The sequence below is a fragment of the Dipteris shenzhenensis genome, chromosome 1 (genome assembly GCF_047967505.1).
Source record: "Dipteris shenzhenensis isolate YYH24624 ecotype China chromosome 1, Dip_SZ_1.0, whole genome shotgun sequence".
NCBI lineage: Eukaryota > Viridiplantae > Streptophyta > Polypodiopsida > Gleicheniales > Dipteridaceae > Dipteris > Dipteris shenzhenensis.
In genome coordinates, this window is record NC_141596.1 from 52,988,948 (window position 1) to 53,011,919 (window position 22,972).

Sequence of the window (22,972 nt, forward strand, 5' to 3'; positions counted from 1 at the left end):
GGAGGTGGGCACCCATGCACTCTTGTTGGCCTGCCCTTGTAGGGTAGGGCTTAGTAACTTAACAGGGCCGAGCAAAATGAAAAATCTTTTTGCTCTCAATTTATGTTTTCATCCATTTTGTGAACATCCTATTGGCTGACGTGCACATGTAGCAGCCTGGCCATGCTAGCAGGTGAGCTGCACTTGAGTGTCTCAACAGTGGGCAGCCAAACTCACTGTTGCGGCTTCACTGTATGGTGAAGTGGAGTCAACTTTGCCTCCAACATATGGGTAAGTGTAGTTCTCTCTGCAACTTCCTAATTCCACACGATTCTTCCAAAGGCATCTCAATACAAAGGTCGTTGGAAACAATGGGATGCAACGCAATACACAATTCACTATTGAAGCGTAACTCCATAAAGATGACGAGCTCAGGAGGATTCGGACAATCAATGGAGACCAGCAGCTGCAGCGTGAGTGGCGTTGGTTCTTCCAAGCATGGAGTTGGTGCACAGGATTCTCTACATTCTTTCATTCCAAATTCTTTTCTTTTCTTTTGAGAGCTCTGTGTAGTTGGTGGTATAGCTATACAACCTACGCTGGTTGTTCTGTGCAGGGGCCGAAGGGGGAATAAAAGAATTGTGTGAAGCTTGTTTTGGAGAGGTGAATTCCGACACGGTTGGAGATGGAGGCCCTATCCACTCAGGTATTCTGTCACATTTTGGATGACTAAGGGTGCAGTCACTTTCTCCAAGGATTCGTTTGTGTCGCAACACCTATGTGGGCTTCATCCGCAACAACCATATTTCGTTGTCATACTCTTGAACCTTCACACAACAAATAGTCGCACTGCTCTGCCCAAACTCTCCGCTGTAGATAGGAAACTGGCTGCGCCACTCATCAGCTTCTGATAATCTTTGCTCTCTACTCCTCCTCCTCCTCATCCCTGCTTGTTGCTATGATCTATGATCAACGAATTCTACGGTTCCCTCAATTGGATCACAAGTTTCCTTGCTGGAAAGTACGATCCGATTCACTCGTCGTGGGTTTTCCCTCGACAGTCGGGTCGTTTGCTTTGTAGTTGTTTTTCCTTTTATTCACCATAAATCGCGCGCACTGACAACGTTGCTCTTACCATACCTTCACTTGATAATAAGGTTGTCCTATGCGTTTTCTCAACAGATGATCAATTGCCTTTTGCCGAATGAAGGATAAGGCATCTTGAAAATAGCTTACACATTGAAATGCATCTCTAGGCAACACACTTGTGTGAATTGTTGAAGCCGGAGGCTACTGAAACAATGCCTTACTGCAACTCCAGCACAGTCACGTTGCCCTGCAATAGCCAAGGGAAGCAGGTGTAAAGTTTCAGCACAGCGTAACGAAGTCTGCAAAGTGCGCCGCATTCGTATTGCAAACAAGCCCACAAACTTGGTAAAGTTTAACAAAGGGAGTCTCAAACAATAGGACCAGGCTGATTGACTTGGCTGCCTCGCATTTTTAGCTACCAACTTTCTTATTGAGTGGAAAAAAAAAAGGAGCATTCGATTGATGACACTACGCCAAGGCAACAACAATCCACCCCCCACTCACTAAAAACATATAAGCGGTCTTTTCCATCATCTGCAAGCACCAAGCCGATGCAAGCATGCGTTTTGAAGAAAAACACCCATGCAGAAGCCTTCGAGAAAGTTTCGAGAATGTTGCTACACAAGGCTACACCGAGGGTAAGAGTTTTCGACTCCATCTAATTCTTTTCAAGTTTGCATCAACCATACAACGTTCTTTAGGCACTCTTTCCATTTAAGTTTTCGCCAATTCTATACTTTGATGTGTGTGCCCCATACCAATATGTAAAAACCTACACAGCAAAGGTACCTACGGCAGTATGAAATGCACCATGGCATTGTACATTGGTCCAGCAAATGAAGTTGTTGATTTTGAAGATTATATCGAGGATAGTGTATCTTCCATGATGTAATCACTGAATGTAGGGGTGCATAGCCGTAAATAATCCACTTGTATATATCAAGCTCTTGAAATAAATGCACCCACAACAAATCGTGGTTTACTTTATTGGGTTGTGCGCACACCATTTGGTAGGCAAGCATTTGAACCCTCCCGCCCCCCACCCACAACAAATCGTGGTTTACTTTATTGGGTTGTGCACACACCATTTGGTAGGCACGCATTTAAACCGTTCCCCCCCCCCCCCCTCAAAAGGAAAAAGAAAACTGATTATATGATTTGCACAATTTTAATGAACTGCGTACAAGCACACGCCGCATTAAAATATGCTAGAAATGTCGTCGATAATTTTTGAGGCACATTTTGTGGCTCTTCGTAAGATCAATTAAGCTAAAAGCGAACAAGCCCAACTCTCAAAATGAGGCACATGGCAAAGCAATAGCAGAGGCTAGACCATCCAATCTGAACCCAAAGGCTTTGGTACCCGCAATTCCCAAGGTCGGCAATTCGAACGCGCTACCTATCCTAAAAATCGCGGAGCTGTTAGAGTACGTCAACCACCGTTTTGCCTTCAAGGGGCGTGCTGTGGCTAAGTACGGGACATTTAAGGCACGAGATGCTACCTACCCCATATACATGCGTGTTGACTTTACTGACTCTACTTGTTACAAGACAGTTACTTTACATGTTCCCCACAACTATGTTTTTCAACTAAGAGAGATCATAGAAGTCAATTAATTTTACCATGTGGAGGGACCCTAAATCACAAAGAAATCCCTTGGCAAGGGTGGGACATGTGATGTGACATTGCGGGTGGACGCCACAATCAGTGTGGTAAAAGCAGAGCCTTTTGATGGAGCACTATACTTTGTGCCTGAGAAAACCATTAGCGTGTACATTCCGTGGGTAATTCAGCAAATGCAAAGCGAAAAAGTCCCATTCGCTTCGGTTATGGATACCATTTCTTTTGTGATAGTGAAAGTAGATCTGGACAGCCCTTCAGCCGAGCAAATAATCATTGCGGATGGGCCTAATCCAAAAGATTGTGCTACAGTAAGGCCCTACAACTTTTGTCTTTGTCTATAGCAGTAAGTGCAAAAAAACTAAGATCCTAACACTATCTGCTTGCGTAGTTGTCCTGTGTAGCGGATCGGCGCCCGCTTTTAACACATCTGATTCAAGAGTTCCATGACGGTGGTATTGTAATGTATGTGGCGCAAAACATCTCATACATGCGTGCAAGACATGCTCTTGCCATCTTTGATTTCACAGTGCTTGCTGCAGTCCCAGAAGGTAGTCTACAAGAGAGGTTGCTTGCTGCCTTCGCACGGCAGGTGTCCGACCTTGGGTATGACCAAAAGGTAACATTTGCAAAAAAAAAATTTTGGTGGGGCAACTCTTCGTTGGCTTCTTTTTGAAAATCAGTTATCTACCTCTTTCATCAACCCACTCCCTTCGCCTTGCAGGGTAATGGTGCGCTGCATTTCAATGACTTGAATGGCCCATTGGTGGAGTTTCAGTGCAGTGAATGTGTAGGCTCTCGTGTTAGCCGTGATCCCTCCCATCCATTTTGCTACGTTTGTGATAGCATCCAAGACATTGTTCGCATTCCTTTGTTGAAAGGCCGTGTGGTACTGCGCGATGGCTCCCACGTCGACGTGAAACTCCGTGGCACATTTGTGGATGATGTACTTCAACTATGGCACCCTTTTATTCAATACTACACATGTAGTGTTGTAGCAACCCGAAGCTTTTTGCTTGACCGTAAGCCTTCCGGTGATTTCACTATAAGCAATGCAGGTTTTGTCACTGCTTTCGACGCAGGCCTGTAGGCTTTTTAAACAATACGCCTCCCTAGCTGGCTTTTCCATCACAGGCATTTCATACTATACATAGCCCAAAATAAATTGTGATGAAGCTTTGTAAATACATGAAAGCCATGGCTGGAGCATATACATTCTGGAATAAAGTTTTTGTACATATTTGAAGTACTTTCCATTTCATTGTTCTCTTCTTTTGCCACTTTGAAATGCGTCCTCTCCTTCTATTATTGAATTCATGAGACTTTTTGCTAAGCACGGCAGTCGGCGCGTCAATAATGGAAATGCCTTTTAACATCAACTCCTTCAACCTTGTGTGGGACATGGACTTCATGGCGAACAATCCCAACTATACAAACATACTAACTGTGGCAGCACACTTTCTTTCTGGCCAAACACGGGAGTCTATCCTTGCCGCATTATGCGAGGACTTCAAGAATACAAGCCTCAATCACCAAACCTCTTTGGATGATTCGATAGGGCCTAATGCACTACCTCGCCCTACACCGTGCCCCACAACAAACTTATCATCAATTGTTGAGCTTGTACAAACTTCTAAAGGCCTGCTACATTGTTGTTTGAAGCATATTTCAAAAAAAAATTCAACAGCCTTCACAGTGATCCACTGTGCAGAATCTGCCATGACTGAGGTCATCGGAGTTGGCGCTTCTTCTGCAAGCCTGCATCACACTATTCTCGTGAACAATTCATGCTGCCCTCCAGTGATATCACCATTGATCCAAGCCACGAAGAAGCGCAAATACAATGCTTGGACAACCGCAGATGAGGCAGCTTTAAAAAATATCATGCATACTCATCTATAGTTTCCCACAAACGAGATTGATACGCGCTACCTCCATGAACACTCATGGGAGGTACACTTTGCGAGGCATGCATGACAAGGTATATAGATTGTGGGTAGCTGCACCGCTACGAAGCACTGGTCCAGTATTGACGCAAGAACTCCCTATAGCCCCCCCCGAGTAGAGACACGTGGAGATGCTCATGCAATTGATCCGAGCAAGGGAGGCAGGGCTTATGGCAGAAGCACTGCGGCACCTCAAAAAAGGAAAAGACATAATTGCAGTGCTCAAACAATCTACATGAAAAAGATAGAGGACACTCCAAGCCATGCATGTGCATGCTGTGGGACACTGAGCTCCAACGCAAACTTGCAAAAACTGACACACACATTGGTGGACCTTCTCGGAAGCATGGGAGTTCACTTACAGGACGGATTAGAGGGTGAGAGATGCATTTGCTCCAACTGTGTATGCCAAGCGAGGCAAATACAGAAGCTAAAGCTTTGCTTCTAGAACATGTGCATGCCAGCTAAAACCAAGTACACATCAACTTTGAATTGGGTGGAGGAAAGACTAGTGGTAATACGAATTCCATTTCCACAAATAAGGGAGCTTACATATGAAGGGCAATATGGCCTGCATGGCAACGTTGTGAATGTCTTCGCAGATACTGACCAAGCACAAACAGTGCTCCCCAGGTTTCTTACCGATAATGCAACCATCCTCGTTGCAATCAAACGGAAGCTACAATACTCGCATAATTACATGAGCAGCCTGGTGTGGCCAACATCCACAATTCACGCGCTCCTTGAACTAGTACAAGCTCCACTTTACAAACAAAGCAATGTTCAAGTGAATCCACTTTGGATGTCACACATAAGTACACTACAAGAGAAGCTGCAGGAGGACCGGCAAGGCACCCACACAGTTGAAGATGGCACGGACAACACCGTCAACACAGATACACTTGTACATGGGCTATACACAAGCCAACAAGTGGTGGATTTCCAAGATGCACCTATCGTTATTGCTCCATCCGAGGGGTTCTCACCATTGAGCATATTCAAAGACAAATATTACGAGGAGATGGCCTTCCCAACACTATTCTACGGCCACCCACGTGCATACAACGTTCTGGGCAAAGCAACATACCAAGCGATTGCAAAATGGGAGCTACAAAACAAGGACAGGCGCTTCGGTACTTGTATCGCCAATCTATTCTTCAAAATAATGAAGATCCTCATACGGCAAATGCTTTCATCAACATGGGTACGAATGCGCAAAGGGCAACTCAGAGGTGGAAAACCGCAAGTAAGAGATGCATTGATTGACACCAACATAGAGAGACTGCTGCAGTCAAACATTGGCTACTACGACTTTACTTGCCTCTGCACTTCGGCAGACTACAAACAACGGCTGAAGAGAGAGCTCTTCACTATGGTGTACCAACTTGGTCCACCAACTTTCTTTGTTACATTCTCTGCAACGGAGAAGTTGTGGGCGCCGTTACTACAGTGCTTGGAGAGTTTGCGCGCACACACTAATGAGGCAAGGCACGCCGAGTCACAGCAAGACATCCGCAACATAATTTAGTCAGAACCTGTGACGACAGCACATTACTACATTCACAAATTCCATGCTATGAAGTTATTGCTAAAGGCGAATGAATCAATTCTGGGAGGAGTAGTGGACTCCTTCATCACTGAGTTCCAAAACAGGGGTAGCCAGCACGATCACGATCTACTCTAGATTGAAAATGCACCCATGCACGGTTCCGCAAGCACTAGTGAGATTCAGCTATTTATTGACAAACATATCACAACGGATGCAGCGTTGTCGCCAGATGAAATGAAAGACATCCAAACACACAACCATCGAAAGACATGCAAGAAAAGAAATAAAGGATGCAGATTCGACTTCCCTCGAGCACCCACCAATGCGAGAGACACAAATTCTAGAGCCGCTACATGATCCAAAGCAAAAACGCTTATATAAAGCAAAAAGGCATCAGCTTGCAACTATGCTTGCCCAATAAACAACAATGATGCTATCTTTTGACAACTTCATGGAAGAGTTGGGACTGTCGCATGACGAATACCTTATGACTCTGTGTAGCGCAATCACAGAGCCAGCCACATTCTTGAAACAAGCGCCGAAGGATATTTACACCAACAACTTCAAACGATAGATGTCGATGCTTTGGCAAGCGAACACGGACATCCAATTTATATTGAATCCCCATGGCGCTGCATCGTACTACACTTCTTACATTACCAAACAAGATAAAGAAACAACAATAGCTGTTCGAGAAGCCCTTCAATCAAGCATGCAGGGCAATGACCCAGCGAATGAGCGCGTGAGAAAGATTGGCAATGCAATACTAAACGTGCAGCACATCAGCGCATAGCAGGCGGCATGCCTCTGCCTTTCACTACCGTTGACGAGCGCAACAACGCAGTTCTATTACATCAACATAAGCGAGCCTGGCGAACGTACACTGCTTCTGAAGAGACGAGCACAACTGGAACCACAAAGCACAAACACATTCTTTGATGACATCATAACAAAATACAGAAAGCGTAACAAAACATTGGAACACGTTTGCCTCGCAAAATTCACGAGCGAGCACACCGTGCCAAAGATTCAAAAGACTGCCCGCAAAAGGGGCCGTATCATAAGATTCAACAACTACAACAAAACGAAAGACCCTGAGAACCACTACAGGGAGCAATGCCTACTATACTTGCCTTTCCAAAATATTGAACACACCCTCTCAATCAAACACCCAACCTGGCATGACATGTACAGCGCCAATGCCACCACGATCACAGCAAATTGGGAGCAATTTAATAAGACCAACACATGCAATGCAGTGGCCAGCCCGACAAACTCATCCACTACCTCAACAACAACAACAAGCCTCGAGACCACAGTGCAGGACAAGTTCGATCTCGGGAGAGAGATCAAAGTCCACCCAAAAAAGGAACCAAACCACCAACAACAACGCAACATCAGGATTGTACCAAACAGGGAACAGTATGCGTCCATACGCAAACTAAATAAACAACAACGACGCATCCTCGATGACATCATGCTCAAGAAAAGGCTGTACCCAAATGAACCATTCCACCTATTCTTGTCAGAAGAGGCAGGTACAGGGAAAACATTTACATTGCTAACAATATTTGCAGGAACTGCTACGGCTCTACTTGCATAAGCAAACTTTAGACATTGACCTGCCAAGGGCACTAGTCCTTGCATACACCGGACGAGCAGCACACACAGTTCAAGGAATGACATTACACGCGGCTCTGCATCTGCCGCTATTGACATCCACATACACTGCACTATCATCGAAGAAGCTCCAAATATTTTCCGTGCAATATAAGGACATGCAACTCATTGTGATTGATGAAATATCTTTGGTGGGCGTCAACACATTCATCGCCGCCGACATGCGCATGCGTGAGATAAAGCACAATTATGACAAGCCCTTCAGGGGGGTCAACATCCTCCTCTGCGGTGACCGTTACCAAGCGAGTCCGACAAAGGACTCTTGGATATTTGCAGAAAAACGACAACATTAACATTGCTCAGATCATTCTGGAGAACACACATGCGCTACTACCAGCTCGACCTGTCCATGCACCAAACTAACACAAAATTTCTCTCGCTACTGAATAGGATAAGGATCGGTGCTCAAGTTGACCAAGACTTAATAAAATTGAATAACGTGCACCTTGCTGAACCGTCGAGGAAACACCTTGTCCCCCACCTCTTCTACACGAACGCGATAAAAAACAAGCACAATGGCTACATTTTCAAGACCATAAGCAATCCAGCTCACATTCTGGAAGCAACCGACATTAGGCATAGAACCTACAGCAAGTGCATAAACATCCCGACCGACACACGACTAACGACAGTGCTACACAAACAATTGCGCCTCAAGGACGGGATGATTGTGGAAATATGTGCGGGCAATCTAGACACAAGTGATGGCATGGTCAACAGTGCGGATGGGATATTTAGGGGAAGCACAACTAATATAGAAACACCGGTGGTTTGGATCGAATTTTACAATCATTGTGCAGGGACAAATGCGAGAGCAAGGAACAAGCACCTATACACAGCAAACACACAACCGCAATGGACCCCAATCACACGGGTGGCCAAAGAATTCCAAGTTGGAAAAAATCACCTCAACAACATTACAAGGAAGCGATTCCCCATTCAGCCTAGCAATTGGGCGCACTATTCATCGGTCACAAGGCCTGACCTTAGACTCGGTTGCTTTTGACCCCTCTGGCATAAAAAGTCACAGACTAGTTTACACAGCGCTATCGCGAGTGTGCGACCCAAGCAACCTTTACCTACTGTCAAAGCTAGAAAAGAAACAAATCAGGGTGGGCATACAAAGCCAGCAAGAGTCACAATGACTATCAAAGCAATGCGGATGGGTGTTTGAGCACGAACATATAGAAGAGACAAGAAAACAGCGATTGTCTTTACAATGCCTTAACACAAGATCAATGAAAGAGCACGCACAGGACATCCTCCACTGCGGAGAAATTCTCGATGCAACAGTCCTCTGCGTGCAAGAGACAAGAACAACAACAGACAAAGTCATCAAACTACCAGGTTTCAAAGAGTCTTGCATCACAATGGGTGTGGGAATAGCAACGTACTATAAAGACTCCCTCCACCTGCAACAAAATATTCAAACAAATGGGGACAACTTTCAATGCTTGACAACAATCTTCAAAACAAAAAAAACAAAGACATTGCAATCTTTAACATTTACAAGTCCCCCGCAAAAAGCACAACCGGACTACAACAACATCTGCACAACGTATTACAAACAATTCCAAAAACCACAGCAAAATATATGGTAGGAGATTTCAACGTGGACTACAACACACAAAGCAATGCAAAAAACAACTACAAGACTTCATGTCACACTATAACCTTCAACAACTTGTAAAAGACCCAACAACCATTTACGGATCAACTCTTGACCACATCTGGACAGACGCAACAACAAACACCGAAAACACAAGGACAAAATTTATATACTAGTCGGACCACTCCTTGCTATTCACAGACATGGAAACACATTGAAAATATGAACTTTACCCAAAAACTCAACATCCACGGGCAGGCCAATTGGAAAAAATCCACCTTGTTAACTATATACCAAATGAGCATTTTGCTCAATCCAATGTTGTACATCCGTGATGGATCACTCAAATGAGAAGGTGACACTCTCTGATGGTAGTGAGAGGTGAAGCCATTGAAGCTGATTACTGATGAAGCCATTGAAGCTGATTACTAGTAGAGTGAAGAGAGTGAGATTCAAGGATGCTCATCTACTTCGTTCAAACACCGGAAGTTCTCATATAAGTCCATGGCTTGTCAAATTTTGTATCTGGTTGGGCTGATATATCTATGAGGATGATGAATAGTGATGGGCAGCTCTAGAACGGAGCTCTCACCCAAGGAAGTTCTCATAAAAGACTGGATTGTGATTTTTGTATCTGGTTGGGCTGATGTAGCTACCAGGATGATCCATCCTCTATAGAATAGGGATGGGCAGCTCTACAACCGAGCTCTCTCGTATGATCAGAATTGGGAAACAGAAAGTTTCAAAACGACCTAGCATAATCATGTTTCAAGCTGGGCAAACAGCAACCACCCTTTGGGCTATGAAGGCTCACAAGAGAAGCGTGCACAAGTACAGAGAAACCAGAGACGTCGAGATTCTAGCGTTGGTACGACATAGCAGGCCTCTTGGCGACGTGGATCTTTCTGAGATAGAGTCACACTTAGTATATTTGAAACACGGTGAGACATGTCCTCCTTTCAGAACTACAGCAGTGAATATACAAGATTCTGGTGGGAGTTATGGAGGTAAAGACTGTAACGACGTGGGGTGCTGCTTAAGCACAGTCTTCGTCATGGTCTGTGGTTACAATCTGTGGCCTTTTTCTCGAGAGCTTGATTTATGGGTTCCGAGTAGCTCGCTTTGTGAGTCATAACGGTAGCAGTTGGAAATTATGTTCGAACCATGGGGAGTGTCAGAGATGAGTGATTCTTTTGCCTTTTTACGGGGTCTGAGAAACCTGTGTGACAGGGGGCAGCTCAAACAGGCACTGCAGGCGGTGGACTGTATGGACCAGCAAGGCATGCGAATTTCTACCAATGTCTTTTATCACCTTCTGTTGGAGTGTATTGACAAGAAAGATCTGGCAGCAGGCAAGAAACTGCATGGCCTCATTATCAAAAGCGGATTTGAGTCAAATGCCTTTTTGGGAAGCCATTTGATCCGCATGTTCGCCCTGTGTGGGAGTTTGTTGGATGCAAAGCGAGTATTTAGCAAATTGCCTGAACCTAATGTTTTCACGTGGAATGCAATTATCTCTGCTCATACCAAGCTTGGGCAAGGAGAACAAGCTATCGAGTTCTATCACCAAATGCTTCAGTCAACAGTAAAACCTGGTGAACACATATATGTTGCTACTCTAAAGGCATGCTCCAGCGTAATGTCGTTAGATAAGGGCAAGTTACTTCATGCTCACATAATTGAAAATGGCTACGAGTCAGACGCATACATTGGCAGCACACTAATAGACATGTATTCTAAGTGTGGGAGTCTCCAAAATGCACGCAAGATATTTGATAGGCTGCTGGAGCGGGATTCAGTAACTTGGAGTGCAATGATAGCAGCATATGCCCATCACTGGTATGGTCAAGAAGCTCTACAACTTTTTTGGCAGATGAAAAAGAGTGGCATGAAGCCAGACAACGTCACATTTGTAAGCATTTTGAAAGCATGTTCCAGCATTGCAGCCCTTTATCAGGGGAAGTTGATTCATGGCACTGTTGTAGAAAATGGTGATGAGGTGGATGCCTATGTTGGAAGCACCTTAGTTGACATGTACAGTACATGTGGGAACCTTGAGGATGCACGCAAAGTGTTTAACAGATTGCCAAAGCAAGATGTGGTGACATGGAGTGCCATGATTGCAGGATATGCACTGCATGGTCCTGGCCAGGAAGCTCTCCATCTTTTCCAGCAGATGCGACAGGATGGGATTGAACCAAACAATGTCACATATGTTAGCCTTCTCAAGGCATGCTGCAATATCGCTGCCTTGGATCAAGGCAGGCTGATTCACTCCCTTATTATTGAGAGTGGTTTTGAGTTAGATGTCCACGTTGCAAGCACAGTCCTCGATGTGTATGCCAAATGTGGGACCCTCGAGGATGCAAAGATAAGCTTCGGCAAATTGGCGAAGCGAAGTGTGGTAACATGGAATGCAATGATTGCAGGATATGCCCAGCATGGTGATTATATTTTGGCCCTTCATTATTTCGAGAACATGCAACGAGAAGGTTTGAGGCCAAATGATGTCACACTTGTTTGTCTTCTATCTGCGTGCAGTCATTTGGGGTTGCTAGATGAAGGCTGTTTTCACTTGAAAGCAATAAGTACAGAACAGGGAAGTACACTGATAATTGACCACTTTAATTGCATGGTTGACCTTTTGGGCCGGACAGGATTCCTGACTGAAGCTGAAGACTTACTCAAAACAATGCCTTTTGGTTCCAATCCTGTAGGGTGGTCATCTTTGCTAAGTCACTGCAAAACTCATGGCAACTTGAAGCTAGGAAAGTGTTGCTTCAATCAAATTGTTGCAATGAATGACCAGTATTCATCTGGGTATGTCATTATGACAAGAATATATGTCGATGCTGGAATGTGGAAGGATGCAGGCAGAGTTCGAGGGATGAAAGAATGTGTTCATGCATGGAAGAAGCCTGGGACAGCCTTTATCGAGGTGGAAAGCAAGCTACACGATTTTGTTGTTGGAGACAGAAGCCATCCTCATTGTGATGATATATATGCAAAGTTGAAGACGTTAGACGTGCAAATAAAAGGAGGTGGATGCTTGCCACACTATGGCCCAGTTCTGCAGCCCTCGTTAGATGACGAATCCAAGGACAATGAAGATATTTGGTGCCTGTGCTGATATGGGAAACAGGTTCTCGATATTTCCTTTTAATTATTGGCAACAAGACCATCCTCAAAGGTGATGCCAAGGTCCTTGTACCTTTGAGAGCTGGAAAGTAAGGTGCATGTTTTTATTGTGGCAAGGAAACCCCTCCTCATGAAGAGACTATGCCTTATGGCCCAGTTCGTTCCTGTTCTCAGATGAGGATTCTGCGTACTTCCAACCAACATTTCTTGCCAGGCTCCAGGCTTGAATTTGTGGGCCATAATAAAGAGAAGCGTATTACAGGCTCAAGTGCCCTGAGCAAGCAAAATGTTTTGGAATGGTAGCACTTTTCAGTTAAGGTTGGCCTTAACAGGTCTGATTCTCGACCCCTTTTTTGGTGTACCTGCAAGACAATTCCAGATGCTCCTTTTTTCATGTTCTATCGACAATTTTTTGCCTCCAGTTCCACTCTCTTCACTCACTGCCTCTTGTTATATGTACACTATTCCATAAATCTACATCTTGTACTGCTGCCCTCTTTCCTTTTCTCAAAGTAAAACAGTCAGTCCCATACTACCCACCTAAGAAACTGACTTGAAGCTGATCAGTTTATTCTTGCTTAAAGTGTGCAGCATTGCTGCCAACATGCTATCCAAGGTCAGGGACAGTTGCAAAGTTGCATATATTAGTGACCAATGAAAGGATGGATTCTCTCCTCTAAGGACGCCTTTTGACAGGGTAAATGTATGTTTCCAGTGTGAAAATGGTTTTTTCTGTTAATCTGTGGTTTACTATACATGCAAAGGGGGATAAATGGTGTTACTCTTGTAGCAACCAGAGATTTTTGGGAAGAGCCAGATAAAAGCTCACACGCTCCTGTAAGCCAGTATAATTTATCAGGCTTATGACATTACCAAACTTCAAAATGCAGAAGCTCCAGCCGAAACCATGCCTACAAATCTCTGATGGAGTGGCTGCCAAGCATGCTGACATATTACAAAGTCATACATGAACAGAGCGTGTATTGCTATTTTGTCGATGGAAGTGTGAGGAATATATTTCTTTTGTAAAAATATGGCATGCATGTCCTGAAATGGAATATCGTTTTTTTGCAAAAAAATGTTTGTGGCCTCTAGCCTTTACAGTCAGTCCATTTCTGCCTAAGAAATAGTGACACTAATTCTTATGATAAATCATACAAAAACAAACAAATTGAATCTTACCTCATTGATTTTCAATATAAGTGCTTGATGCAATCTTCAATTATCCCAATTCCATTTAGATATATGTAAAAAATGTTAAACAAATATTAGAAATAGCTCTAAGATGAACACATGACCAAATAAGGATTAGTGTCCATTATCTCTCAAATAAGGATTCATATGTCATCTTGTTATAGTTTTTATTTTCATCTAAGGATCATATGTTTGCATTGAAGACATGTTATACACATGACCAAGAAAATCCTAGCAATCCAATTCTTGCCATTTTGTTAAAAAATTAGGAGTAATTTCATGATTTGAATGTACCCCAACTTTATAATGCTCAATAAAAGAAAACAAAAAATCATAGATAAGACAAAAAAACCTTACATTGAGTATTATTTATAGTACATGTAGCTTATTATGAGAAGCTTTGGCAAACCTTAGCTAAAGAGCAACCTATAGAGTCATACCACTTCCAAAACTGTCATACATATTCATTCAATTTCCAAAACCAAGTGGATTTTTCTACATTGAAAGCCCTATGTCACGGAGATACATTCCCCTTCTATAAAGACCCCTAGAGAATGCAACTAGCACTCACCTTATCACAATCGTGTGCCTAACGCTTAACAAGGATTCATGTACACACACTTACAGATTACCCAAGTTCTAATTTTTTAGGTACTACAGAATGATCTTTTCCAGTATTTAAATTTTAGATAAATTTCAAAGTAGATCCATTTCTTAAATGCATCTCAATCTACTAACTATACTTTACATCTATAGAAACAATTATTCTATTCATGATGTCTACTAGTTGTTGGAAGTAGCATTCTCACCACTAATGATATAACATATAATTTTTCATAGAGGACTCAACTATCTTCATGCAACCAAATTATCTATTTTTCTTGCATAAAATACTTTGAGACTTGCAATATTCGTAGTGAGATAGGTGAAAATTCATTAGTTCACAGGTGTAGGTGTGTGCAATATTTCCTGAAAAGTATTGAATTCAAATTTGTCTAATTATTTAGCCAAGTTGATCAACATATCTTCAATTCTCACTAATTGCAAATTATACTGAAGAGGTCTTTCAATTGAATTTTATATCAGAGATGATTCCACAAATTCAATGCATGCATCACAATGAATCCTAGAGAATAAGCATTTATTGATATATCTAAAAAACTATCAATGAATTTATTGTTGCAAAATGGAAATCTATTTTGAATAAAGTTTCATCGCAAATAAGAGTAAAATCCATCCAATGCTCTATCAAATTATATGATTGACTTCAAAGTAAGATTTCACTAAACATTGCATCATTAAAACTATAACTTCATAAATATAAGCTTGTCTACCTTTGTATACTCCACTTTTCTTCTTAACACTTGGCTACAAAAAATTTGTATGGCTATGAAAAATTTTGAAATTTATCCTGAAAAAACTTTCACATCAAATAAGAGAAAGTAAGGGAATACATGCTCAAATTTTTCCAAATTGCAAAGATATTCTAATGCTAGGTTTTGCTAAATATTGCATCATATAACTTTAAATCTTCTTTTTCTTTACTAGTTACAATTCAACAGGCGCCTAAGATTATAAGTTCAAATGCATACCTAGACCTTGAATATGTTTGAGAAGCTTATCTTCCTTACGATATACTACACTCTTCTCCTTGAAACTTGATTACAAATAAATTTACTATTACAATAGTTTGAGCTTGAAGATCAATCCTTTTGACATCTTCTTTCGAAAAATCTCTCCTCCAATCTAGAGTCATGACAAATAATTGTTCCCTATAGTGACTTCTAAATCTTGACTCAAAAACATTGAAATGGAGAGGGAAAAGTAGATGAGGGAAGAAATGGCAAGGTTGTGCATAGATACTCTCAGAACACAAGCAGGTCATATCTCACTCAAAAAAATTCACATTTTTTATTAAAATGAGACAGAGAGGGGGGAAACTCACAACAAAGATGAGAAGGAAAAGATCATGATGGGAAAGTCTACCCAAAGATGAGAAGGGACAAAGAAAGAAGGTTCCCATTCACAAGAAAGAAAAGATTCAAAATTAGTGTTCTAGAGAGGAGGAGGTGAAAGGGCGCCCAAAGCTGAGGAAGAGGGAAGGGGAAAACGTAGGAGATGGAAGGAAGGTAGAAGTTGGATGGAGGGTTTGCTTTCAAGAGATTTAGGCTTTGTTGAGAATTCATTTCAAGTTTGGTTGCACTTCAAAACATGATACGGAGGTGAGGGCACAAGTGGAAGAGTTGCATTAGACTTTGGGGCATTGAATAAAAAAATGAGAGAATCATGTCCCATCCCAGCTTCCACAAGCCAATTCTATCTTCAAATATATTCACCTTGTCCTTCCATATCTCCTAAGGGCTCTCTAAAATGGCCCCTCGGTTTGAGTCCAAAATTTTGAAATGGTTTTCAATGAAGAGATACTTGTTCATTTTTTGATACAAGAAAAAGGTGCGTACATCTTCATGAAACAAGAAAGAAGAGATTCAAAATTAGGGTTTTAGAGAAAAGGACGTGAAAGGGCACACAAAACTGAAGGCGAGGGAAGGCAAAACATAGGAGGTGGAAGGAAGGTGGTAGTTTGGGATGGGAGTGTTTGATTGCAAGAGATTCGGTTTAAGTTTGGTTGAGAAATTTGGTTTGCAAGTTTGCTTACACTTCAAAAACGTGATAGGAAGGTGAGGGCAGTTGTGTGAGACATTGGGCCATTTTAATAAAAAGATGGGAGAATCATGTCACATCCCAACCTCCACAAGCCAATTTTATATTCAGATCTATTCAACTTATCTTGCCATATCTCCAAAGGGCTCTCTTACCGGCCCAAACTCCAAAATTTTCAATGAAGAAGTATGCGTTCATTTTTTGATGCAAGAACAAGGTGCTTACATCTTCGTGAAACTATTTATCCTTGAATACACATATCAATAACAACTTGGCCTTTTCCAAAACCAACTACAACTGAAGAGGATAAATAGATTGTTTGGTTCTATTCTTTGCACATTCTTCTACTGCATAGTCATTGTGCTCATGCACATATTATTCTTACATTTCAATTATTCCTCTTTGAAAATTTTTCGATTTAAAACATTTAAAAAATATTGTCAAGCACTCTACACTTCTCTAGTGCAATTTAAGAAGGGCTATAAGAAGATTTGGTAAATTTTACTTTATGCGTACGTGTCCTAAGTGTACCATATCCGAGCTGAGTGCATGTATGAATACCCTTATCATATCTCTAATATGTAATCCATAGCGTGTCTAGTCTTTTTGTTTCTCTCTTTCATGTATGTACTGCCTCTCCCCTACCATCTCTTTATATCCTCTCAACATCACGCTTTTAATAAGCTCATGCATAAGCATGAGCTTATGCGGAAACTTAAGCATAAGCTCATGCTCATGCTTACATGTTGAGTGAAGATCTATTGAATTTGTGTATAACATAGATTTGGGATAGAATAAGATACACCATTCGATCAATCTAGGCTAGTCATTTTTCTCAATGCTTATAGCATTTTGAGCAAATTTGTTCAAAATCTCCTTGACCCTATGCTCCTTTGTCTATATTTTAGAGAGTTTAGCCTATTCTTCAAAACAAGAATACAAGGTACATTCTTAGGTTACTACCTCAATCTAAGGAATAACATGCTCTCATACTAAAAGATTGATTATTGCAAGTGTCTTTCTTGCTTCTTCACAAAGGTGCTATTTCATTAGCAATTGTCTCTAGCTTCATTTCTAAGCTATCCACAACCTCCTGTATGTCAAGAGTTGAGAAAAGTTATTGACACATTCAACAATTCATTTCAACTTTGCAAGCCTGCAAAATATGCCAAGAGAAAAGGCACAGATACTTGCAAAAAACTAAAGAAATTTGGTTGAAAGGGCAAGCTTGATGGCTAATTGCAATTGATGTGCAACAGCATCTCACTGGTTGGTGCATTCCGAGATCAAAAGCACAAAGTTATTTAGAATTCACGTTGAGAGAGGAAGCAAAAGTGGAGGTATCGACTAGCTTTCACGCAATATTAAGAGAGGGACAGCATGTACAAAGTGTGTTAAAGGAACACACAAGACTAAACACAAGTAGACCTTATAGTACAAGACTAGATACAGTTTCCACAACCTTGATGCAGCAATGCAATGTTCGATCGATATTTTATTCACCCATCTTGTAAATAAGCTGCACTAGCTAAAGCTTAACTCATCCAAGGTCTAAAACCACGTTCATCCAATTGTGACACTGGATTGTTCATTAAAACTAAGCACTGATTCTAACAAAACACATGCAAACAATTCAATCCAGCCAGGAAAAATGTTGCTAAAGGGATATCAATTGCTCTAGTCAAGGTGACTGCAGTATTGTACTTGCTAAAGCCATTCAAACAAGGGAAACAGGGAGCAAATATAGAACAAAAGGCTATTGGACAGAAGGGATTATGAGCCTACCTAGCCACTTTTGCAGTTCTAGCTGCAAATTTACTTGCAGCAGCTATATTAAAGCTGGAATTGTAACACAGTATTTGATCTTTTTGCTGCTCGTAAGTCCTCTGATGAACTCCAGAATACCTTAATAATCATCTCTCTCTCTCTCTCTCTCTCTCTCTCACACACACACACACACACACACAGATACGATAATAGCCTTCTTTTTTAAATAGTACTCCTACATAATCCAAAGTCGAAATGAGATCAAAGAGAGGAGCATTTCTAGAGGACAATCACTGGCTCAAATTTGATCCGTTTTGATATGAAACAATACCAAATTGAATTGTTAGACCATCATGTATGCAACAAAAGTAAGTCTATACTAGCTAAAGCTGCTCAAATTAAATTTCAAAGGTTTCCCTTCTGCCATCTAAATAGTACATATGTACTGACCAACTAAGAGTGGAATCAGAACTTGTTAAAACCCTTCATCTTACAATCTTTGTCAGATATGGCCAACACTTGGGGGGGGGGGGGGGGAACAGCTTTCTTCACTATTTGGATCAAGTCAATGTGCTTGATCAAAATCTAGCACCAATTGAAAAATGAACTTTGTGAAGTGTACAGGTAAGCTAATATACACTTGCTGAAAGCCCAGTCAAAACAAATTCTCAGAACAATTCTCCTCCCGCAAAGCAATCATATTATCAGGTGCTTCTTATGTATCCAAGCCAAATTGACACAGGGAATTGCGCAACTGCCATTAATAGTAGTAAATAATGATGCCTACTCGAGTCTCTGTCATAACTCCTGGAATCTGCAAATAGTACCCTTTTCATAGTCTTAACCAGAAAAATAGCCATACAAAGACTGGTCCAAAGCATTATCACATAATATGAGTAACTCCATATTATCCGTGCCAGTATGGAGATAGAAACGCCTACAAAGGCATATCCCCCATAAGACACAATATCTAAAATGGCTGCATCCCCACTGCCAAGTGCATATAATGACAAGCGAATCAGTAACACTTGTGCTAACCAACCAAACAAGCCTTTGGTGAATTGAAGGCTAAATGCCTCAGGACTAAACCTGTCAAAACCAGCCAAAAAATAAAATTAAGACCAGCAAACTTCTATAAAAGGAAAGGCAGCACCAATTATTCTCAACCATTTTGTACTAGGCAACCACATAAAACTGTAGCACTCAACATCGACATTTTAAAAAATAGGTGGATTGTAGCTTCCTGAGTCCATGTTCGACTCAGAACAACTGTGTTCTTTGTAGTCATTACAACCAGTCATGGTTGTTCAACTCAGGACACAGACAGCTTGGGGTGCACAAAATAATAAGAGAGTCAGAGTCTCAAATGATAAAGAGAAGTCTGAAAATAACGCCAAGAATAGGAAATTCTTAATGAGAAAAAGCTTACAATTACATCAACAAACAAGCATAAGGAGAGAATCCAAAATTATCGTCAACTTAGCAGGATAACCGAACAGAAGAACAGTCACTACCATCTGGAGAAGAGAAAAAAAGACCCAATGAAAATCTTTTATCAGGAGTGCCTAGATCATCTCCAAGGTAAGTAGAGCTTCTATTGGGATCATTTTTCAAAAGATGCAGTGAAATGTAAGAATACATGTCAGCATAACAAAGTGAATAACAACCTTCTGACTGGCAAGCTATTGCAGCAGCTATCCGCTCCCAAAGCAACTGGACAATTCCGGGATGTGTGACCATGTCTACAGAGGGGGTGACAAGCTTATCAGATAGGCCGGCTTAATTCCCCCCAAGCCTCAGATCTAAGTATCTCAGAATTGCATGGCAGTTGTAGATCCTGTACTCAGACACTGTGGACTTCTAAAGAAGAGTGTTAGCTGACTGGAATGCTAAGGTTATGGAAGTTGTTCACGGCTTTGGCCATTCTATTATCTTCGATATGGATAAGTTAATGGGGTGAATACATCATTACCCAAAAAGTTTGAATACATCATGCCCCAAGTTCCTTGAGATAAATAAATTGGGCGTGCAAAATTTTGCTACAATAGGTGACTAGGCATTTATCTATTGGGACGAGCCTTTTAGGCAATGCATGGATGCAAAATAGAGATGCCTTCCACATAGCAAGCAAGGACACGGAAGCAGATGGAAAAAAGAACATGCAAGATACATAGGCCAATTGCAATAGAGATGTGGATGAGCACATGTTTTGTTTTTAAGGACCAAGGATTATGTGCGCCCATGGTAGCGCAAGCATAGATATGCTTCCTTAGACAACATCAACAAACTAACTTGGACGACCAGGATTATGGCCCTTTTAGGATTATCCCAATGATTGGAAAGGTCACATATCAGCTGAAGTATTATATTGAATATTTGACAAAGTCTCTGACTTCAGTACTATCGTTGCCCATACCTCAAGCAGTTGCCTCTTGCTTCACCTATGGTAATCACATGGAACATATGCAATTTTCTCAGAAGCATTATGATCAAGATCAGACTTAGCAATACACAATAATTTTCTCATGATGTTATGTTCCACGTGATCCTCCTCCATGTTGCTTATTTGACAAAAACGACGACTGTGTAACACATCCATGTATTGTCTTTGCTTCATTGCAACCTACTGCAGGCCCCAAAGGAGGTACAATGGGATCAAATCTGTTACTCAAAGCTTCAATCGCCAACAAAGGCCACTATAATGTTTGCTCCTCCATTGCTAGCACCTCATGTATTAGAGATGAAATGGTAAAGAACTCCACTATCAATCCACCAATGTCTCACAATGAATCTATTGCAGTCATGGTGGATAAACACTTCATTCCATGCAAGAAGACAAATAACTCCAGATGAAGTCGAACATGATTTCAACCAAAGATTTTTTGCTTACATGAATCACCAAACCAAATGATCAGGGATTCAACTCTGAACTTTCTGTTATCTTCAAATACAACCTTGCTACTCTTAATAATTCAGGAACATGCCCAAACTCATCCTGTAACACAAAACCCTGCTACTGCTAAATTTCACCTATCATCTATAATTAGATGGGGGAAGGACTAGTTGAAGGAAGTTCTTAGGTGACTATGGAAAATTCAACAGTGGCTTTCATCTCAGAGAAAACCTGCACTTTGGACTTTGAATGCATAGTACTTTCTCCCTTTGATTATACAGAAAGATTGGAATTAGCAAAACCACCACGTGATAGAAACAAAATGCATACTTATCAAAGTGCAGTGTAAATTGTTAAAAACACATCAAAGAGCAGCTAACAAACATACACAACATCTTGAGTTCAAAATGCGCTTGGTGCTGTTTTGTATGGCTGTGGCGGTTTAAGGCTTGTAAGTCTGTCTACAAGCTGTGTCGCACATATGAGGGACCTTTCCAGACCGTCAAAATTGTTCATCAATTACTATCTATCCATTGATTTATCATTTTTTTTTAAAGGGAATTTAACACTAAAAAGCAGTAGCCAACAAACCAATACAATACAGCAGTACAAAATGACATACATAACTTAAACACGACAGTTTAAGCTTTCCTGATTTAACATTGTCGATAGAGGCCGAAACTTACTTGCCAAGAAGTCCGAGGGCGATGCCTGAAAGAACGACATATGTCCCAAACGCCATGAATGGAATATAGAGATCGGGAGCGTTTATATCAAATATCGGTGGCCTAAAGGTAAGCCCCCCAGCTACCTGTTCAGCTATCCTGGTCCAATGACCCTGTCAAAATTAAGCAATGGGTTCACATCAAGAACACTGCCAAGAAGAAAAGCCTACCGCCATCAGACGCTAGCTTTTGAACAAGCTTGCAGTTCTCCTGAGGATGAACCCTACCCTGTGAAGGAATGGGAAAAGTATGACTTTAAGTTTGTTCTTCACATATTGGTCGTTCACTTGGAAGTAGTACTGAGCATCCTGACCCGAGAAATATCGGCTGATCTGCAAAAGGAGAACGGTGTGGTGTCAAAAGGGTTGCAGATCGCAATTAAAACGAGGACAAGATTAGCAAACTCCTGTGGAGTAATACGTGCATTGCTTTGAACGTATTGACGACCGGTCCCGAATAGTCTCTCTCCGTAGGCACCTAAACCAGTGCGCAAGATATCGGAGCCAGCACCATACATGAGAGGATTTGGACCAGGGCCGGGCGGTCTCTGCGAGCCACCGAGCTCATCGTAGATGGGTACCTGGAAACAAAATCGCCCACAAAGAGAAAAGGCAAAATGAAGGTGAAGCAAGGGTTGAAAATGAACAGATCTGGAAGATGAGAGCAAAGTAGATGATGGGTGATGAAAGAGAACAAACCTGGGAGGGGACTGGTTGCTGCCAAGCCATAGATGACTGCTAAAGGGGGAGATTTCAGGACTCAGAGTGTTGTAGCAAAGGAAAGGAAATTTCAGGCAGATAAGCTCTTTGGGGAATCACACCTTCAAAGCGTTATAGGGAATGGTCCCAATGTAGTCATGGCTTCTCACTTATTAGAGCCTATTATTCACTCTAGATGGGTGGTTTGCAAACCTCCTTGTCCCTCCCCTCCCCACTGCTAATCCTCCAACCAAAAAGCTAATCCTCCAACCGGTTTTTGGCATGCCAAAGCCAAATGTCTAAGCGTTTTTCTTTTTTTTGGGTTTTCTATCTACGAGGATCGTGCAAGGGGCCTTAAATGAATGCTAATCCTCCAACTGGTTTTTGGTATGCCAAAGGCAAATGTCTAAGCGTTTTTTTTTT

General features: G+C 41.7%; 1 protein-coding gene and 1 pseudogene across 5 annotated transcripts; one reads left to right on the plus strand and one right to left on the minus strand.

Moving 5' to 3' along the window:
* Positions 1 to 9,890: 9,890 nt before the first annotated feature.
* Positions 9,891 to 13,615, plus strand: LOC147906022 (pentatricopeptide repeat-containing protein At1g11290, chloroplastic pseudogene; annotated as a pseudogene). 4 transcript variants are annotated; one of them, XR_015541178.1, is made up of 3 exons: positions 9,891 to 12,943; positions 13,196 to 13,314; positions 13,402 to 13,615. The product of XR_015541178.1 is annotated as a pentatricopeptide repeat-containing protein At1g11290, chloroplastic pseudogene, transcript variant X2 (transcript). The 4 variants fall into 4 exon arrangements; XR_015541179.1 differs by having other exon boundaries at positions 13,196 to 13,308; XR_015541175.1 differs by having other exon boundaries at positions 13,196 to 13,615.
* Positions 13,616 to 18,610: 4,995 nt separating this feature from the next.
* LOC147906023 (uncharacterized) lies at positions 18,611 to 22,714 on the minus strand. Its single transcript, XM_087382718.1, has 5 exons — positions 22,550 to 22,714; positions 22,276 to 22,431; positions 22,079 to 22,183; positions 21,813 to 21,964; positions 18,611 to 19,322 (listed from the first exon to the last, which is right to left on the minus strand). Exons 1-5 carry the CDS (start codon positions 22,577 to 22,579, stop codon positions 18,938 to 18,940), a joined length of 828 nt encoding a protein of 275 aa, XP_087238844.1. The 5' UTR covers positions 22,580 to 22,714; the 3' UTR covers positions 18,611 to 18,937.
* Between the last annotated feature and the right edge of the window lie 258 nt (positions 22,715 to 22,972).

Bases quoted from the DNA above. Each gene is read 5' to 3' on its own strand.
- LOC147906023 (XM_087382718.1), bottom strand. From the start codon at position 22,579: ATGGCTTGGCAGCAACCAGTCCCCTCCCAG. The intron at 22,432-22,549 runs GTTTGTTCTCTT...TTTTGTTTCCAG, and splicing joins AGCAACCAGTCCCCTCCCAG to GTACCCATCTACGATGAGCT. The intron at 19,323-21,812 runs GTAAGTTTCGGC...TGGTTTTGACAG, and splicing joins GCCCTCGGACTTCTTGGCAA to GTTTAGTCCTGAGGCATTTA.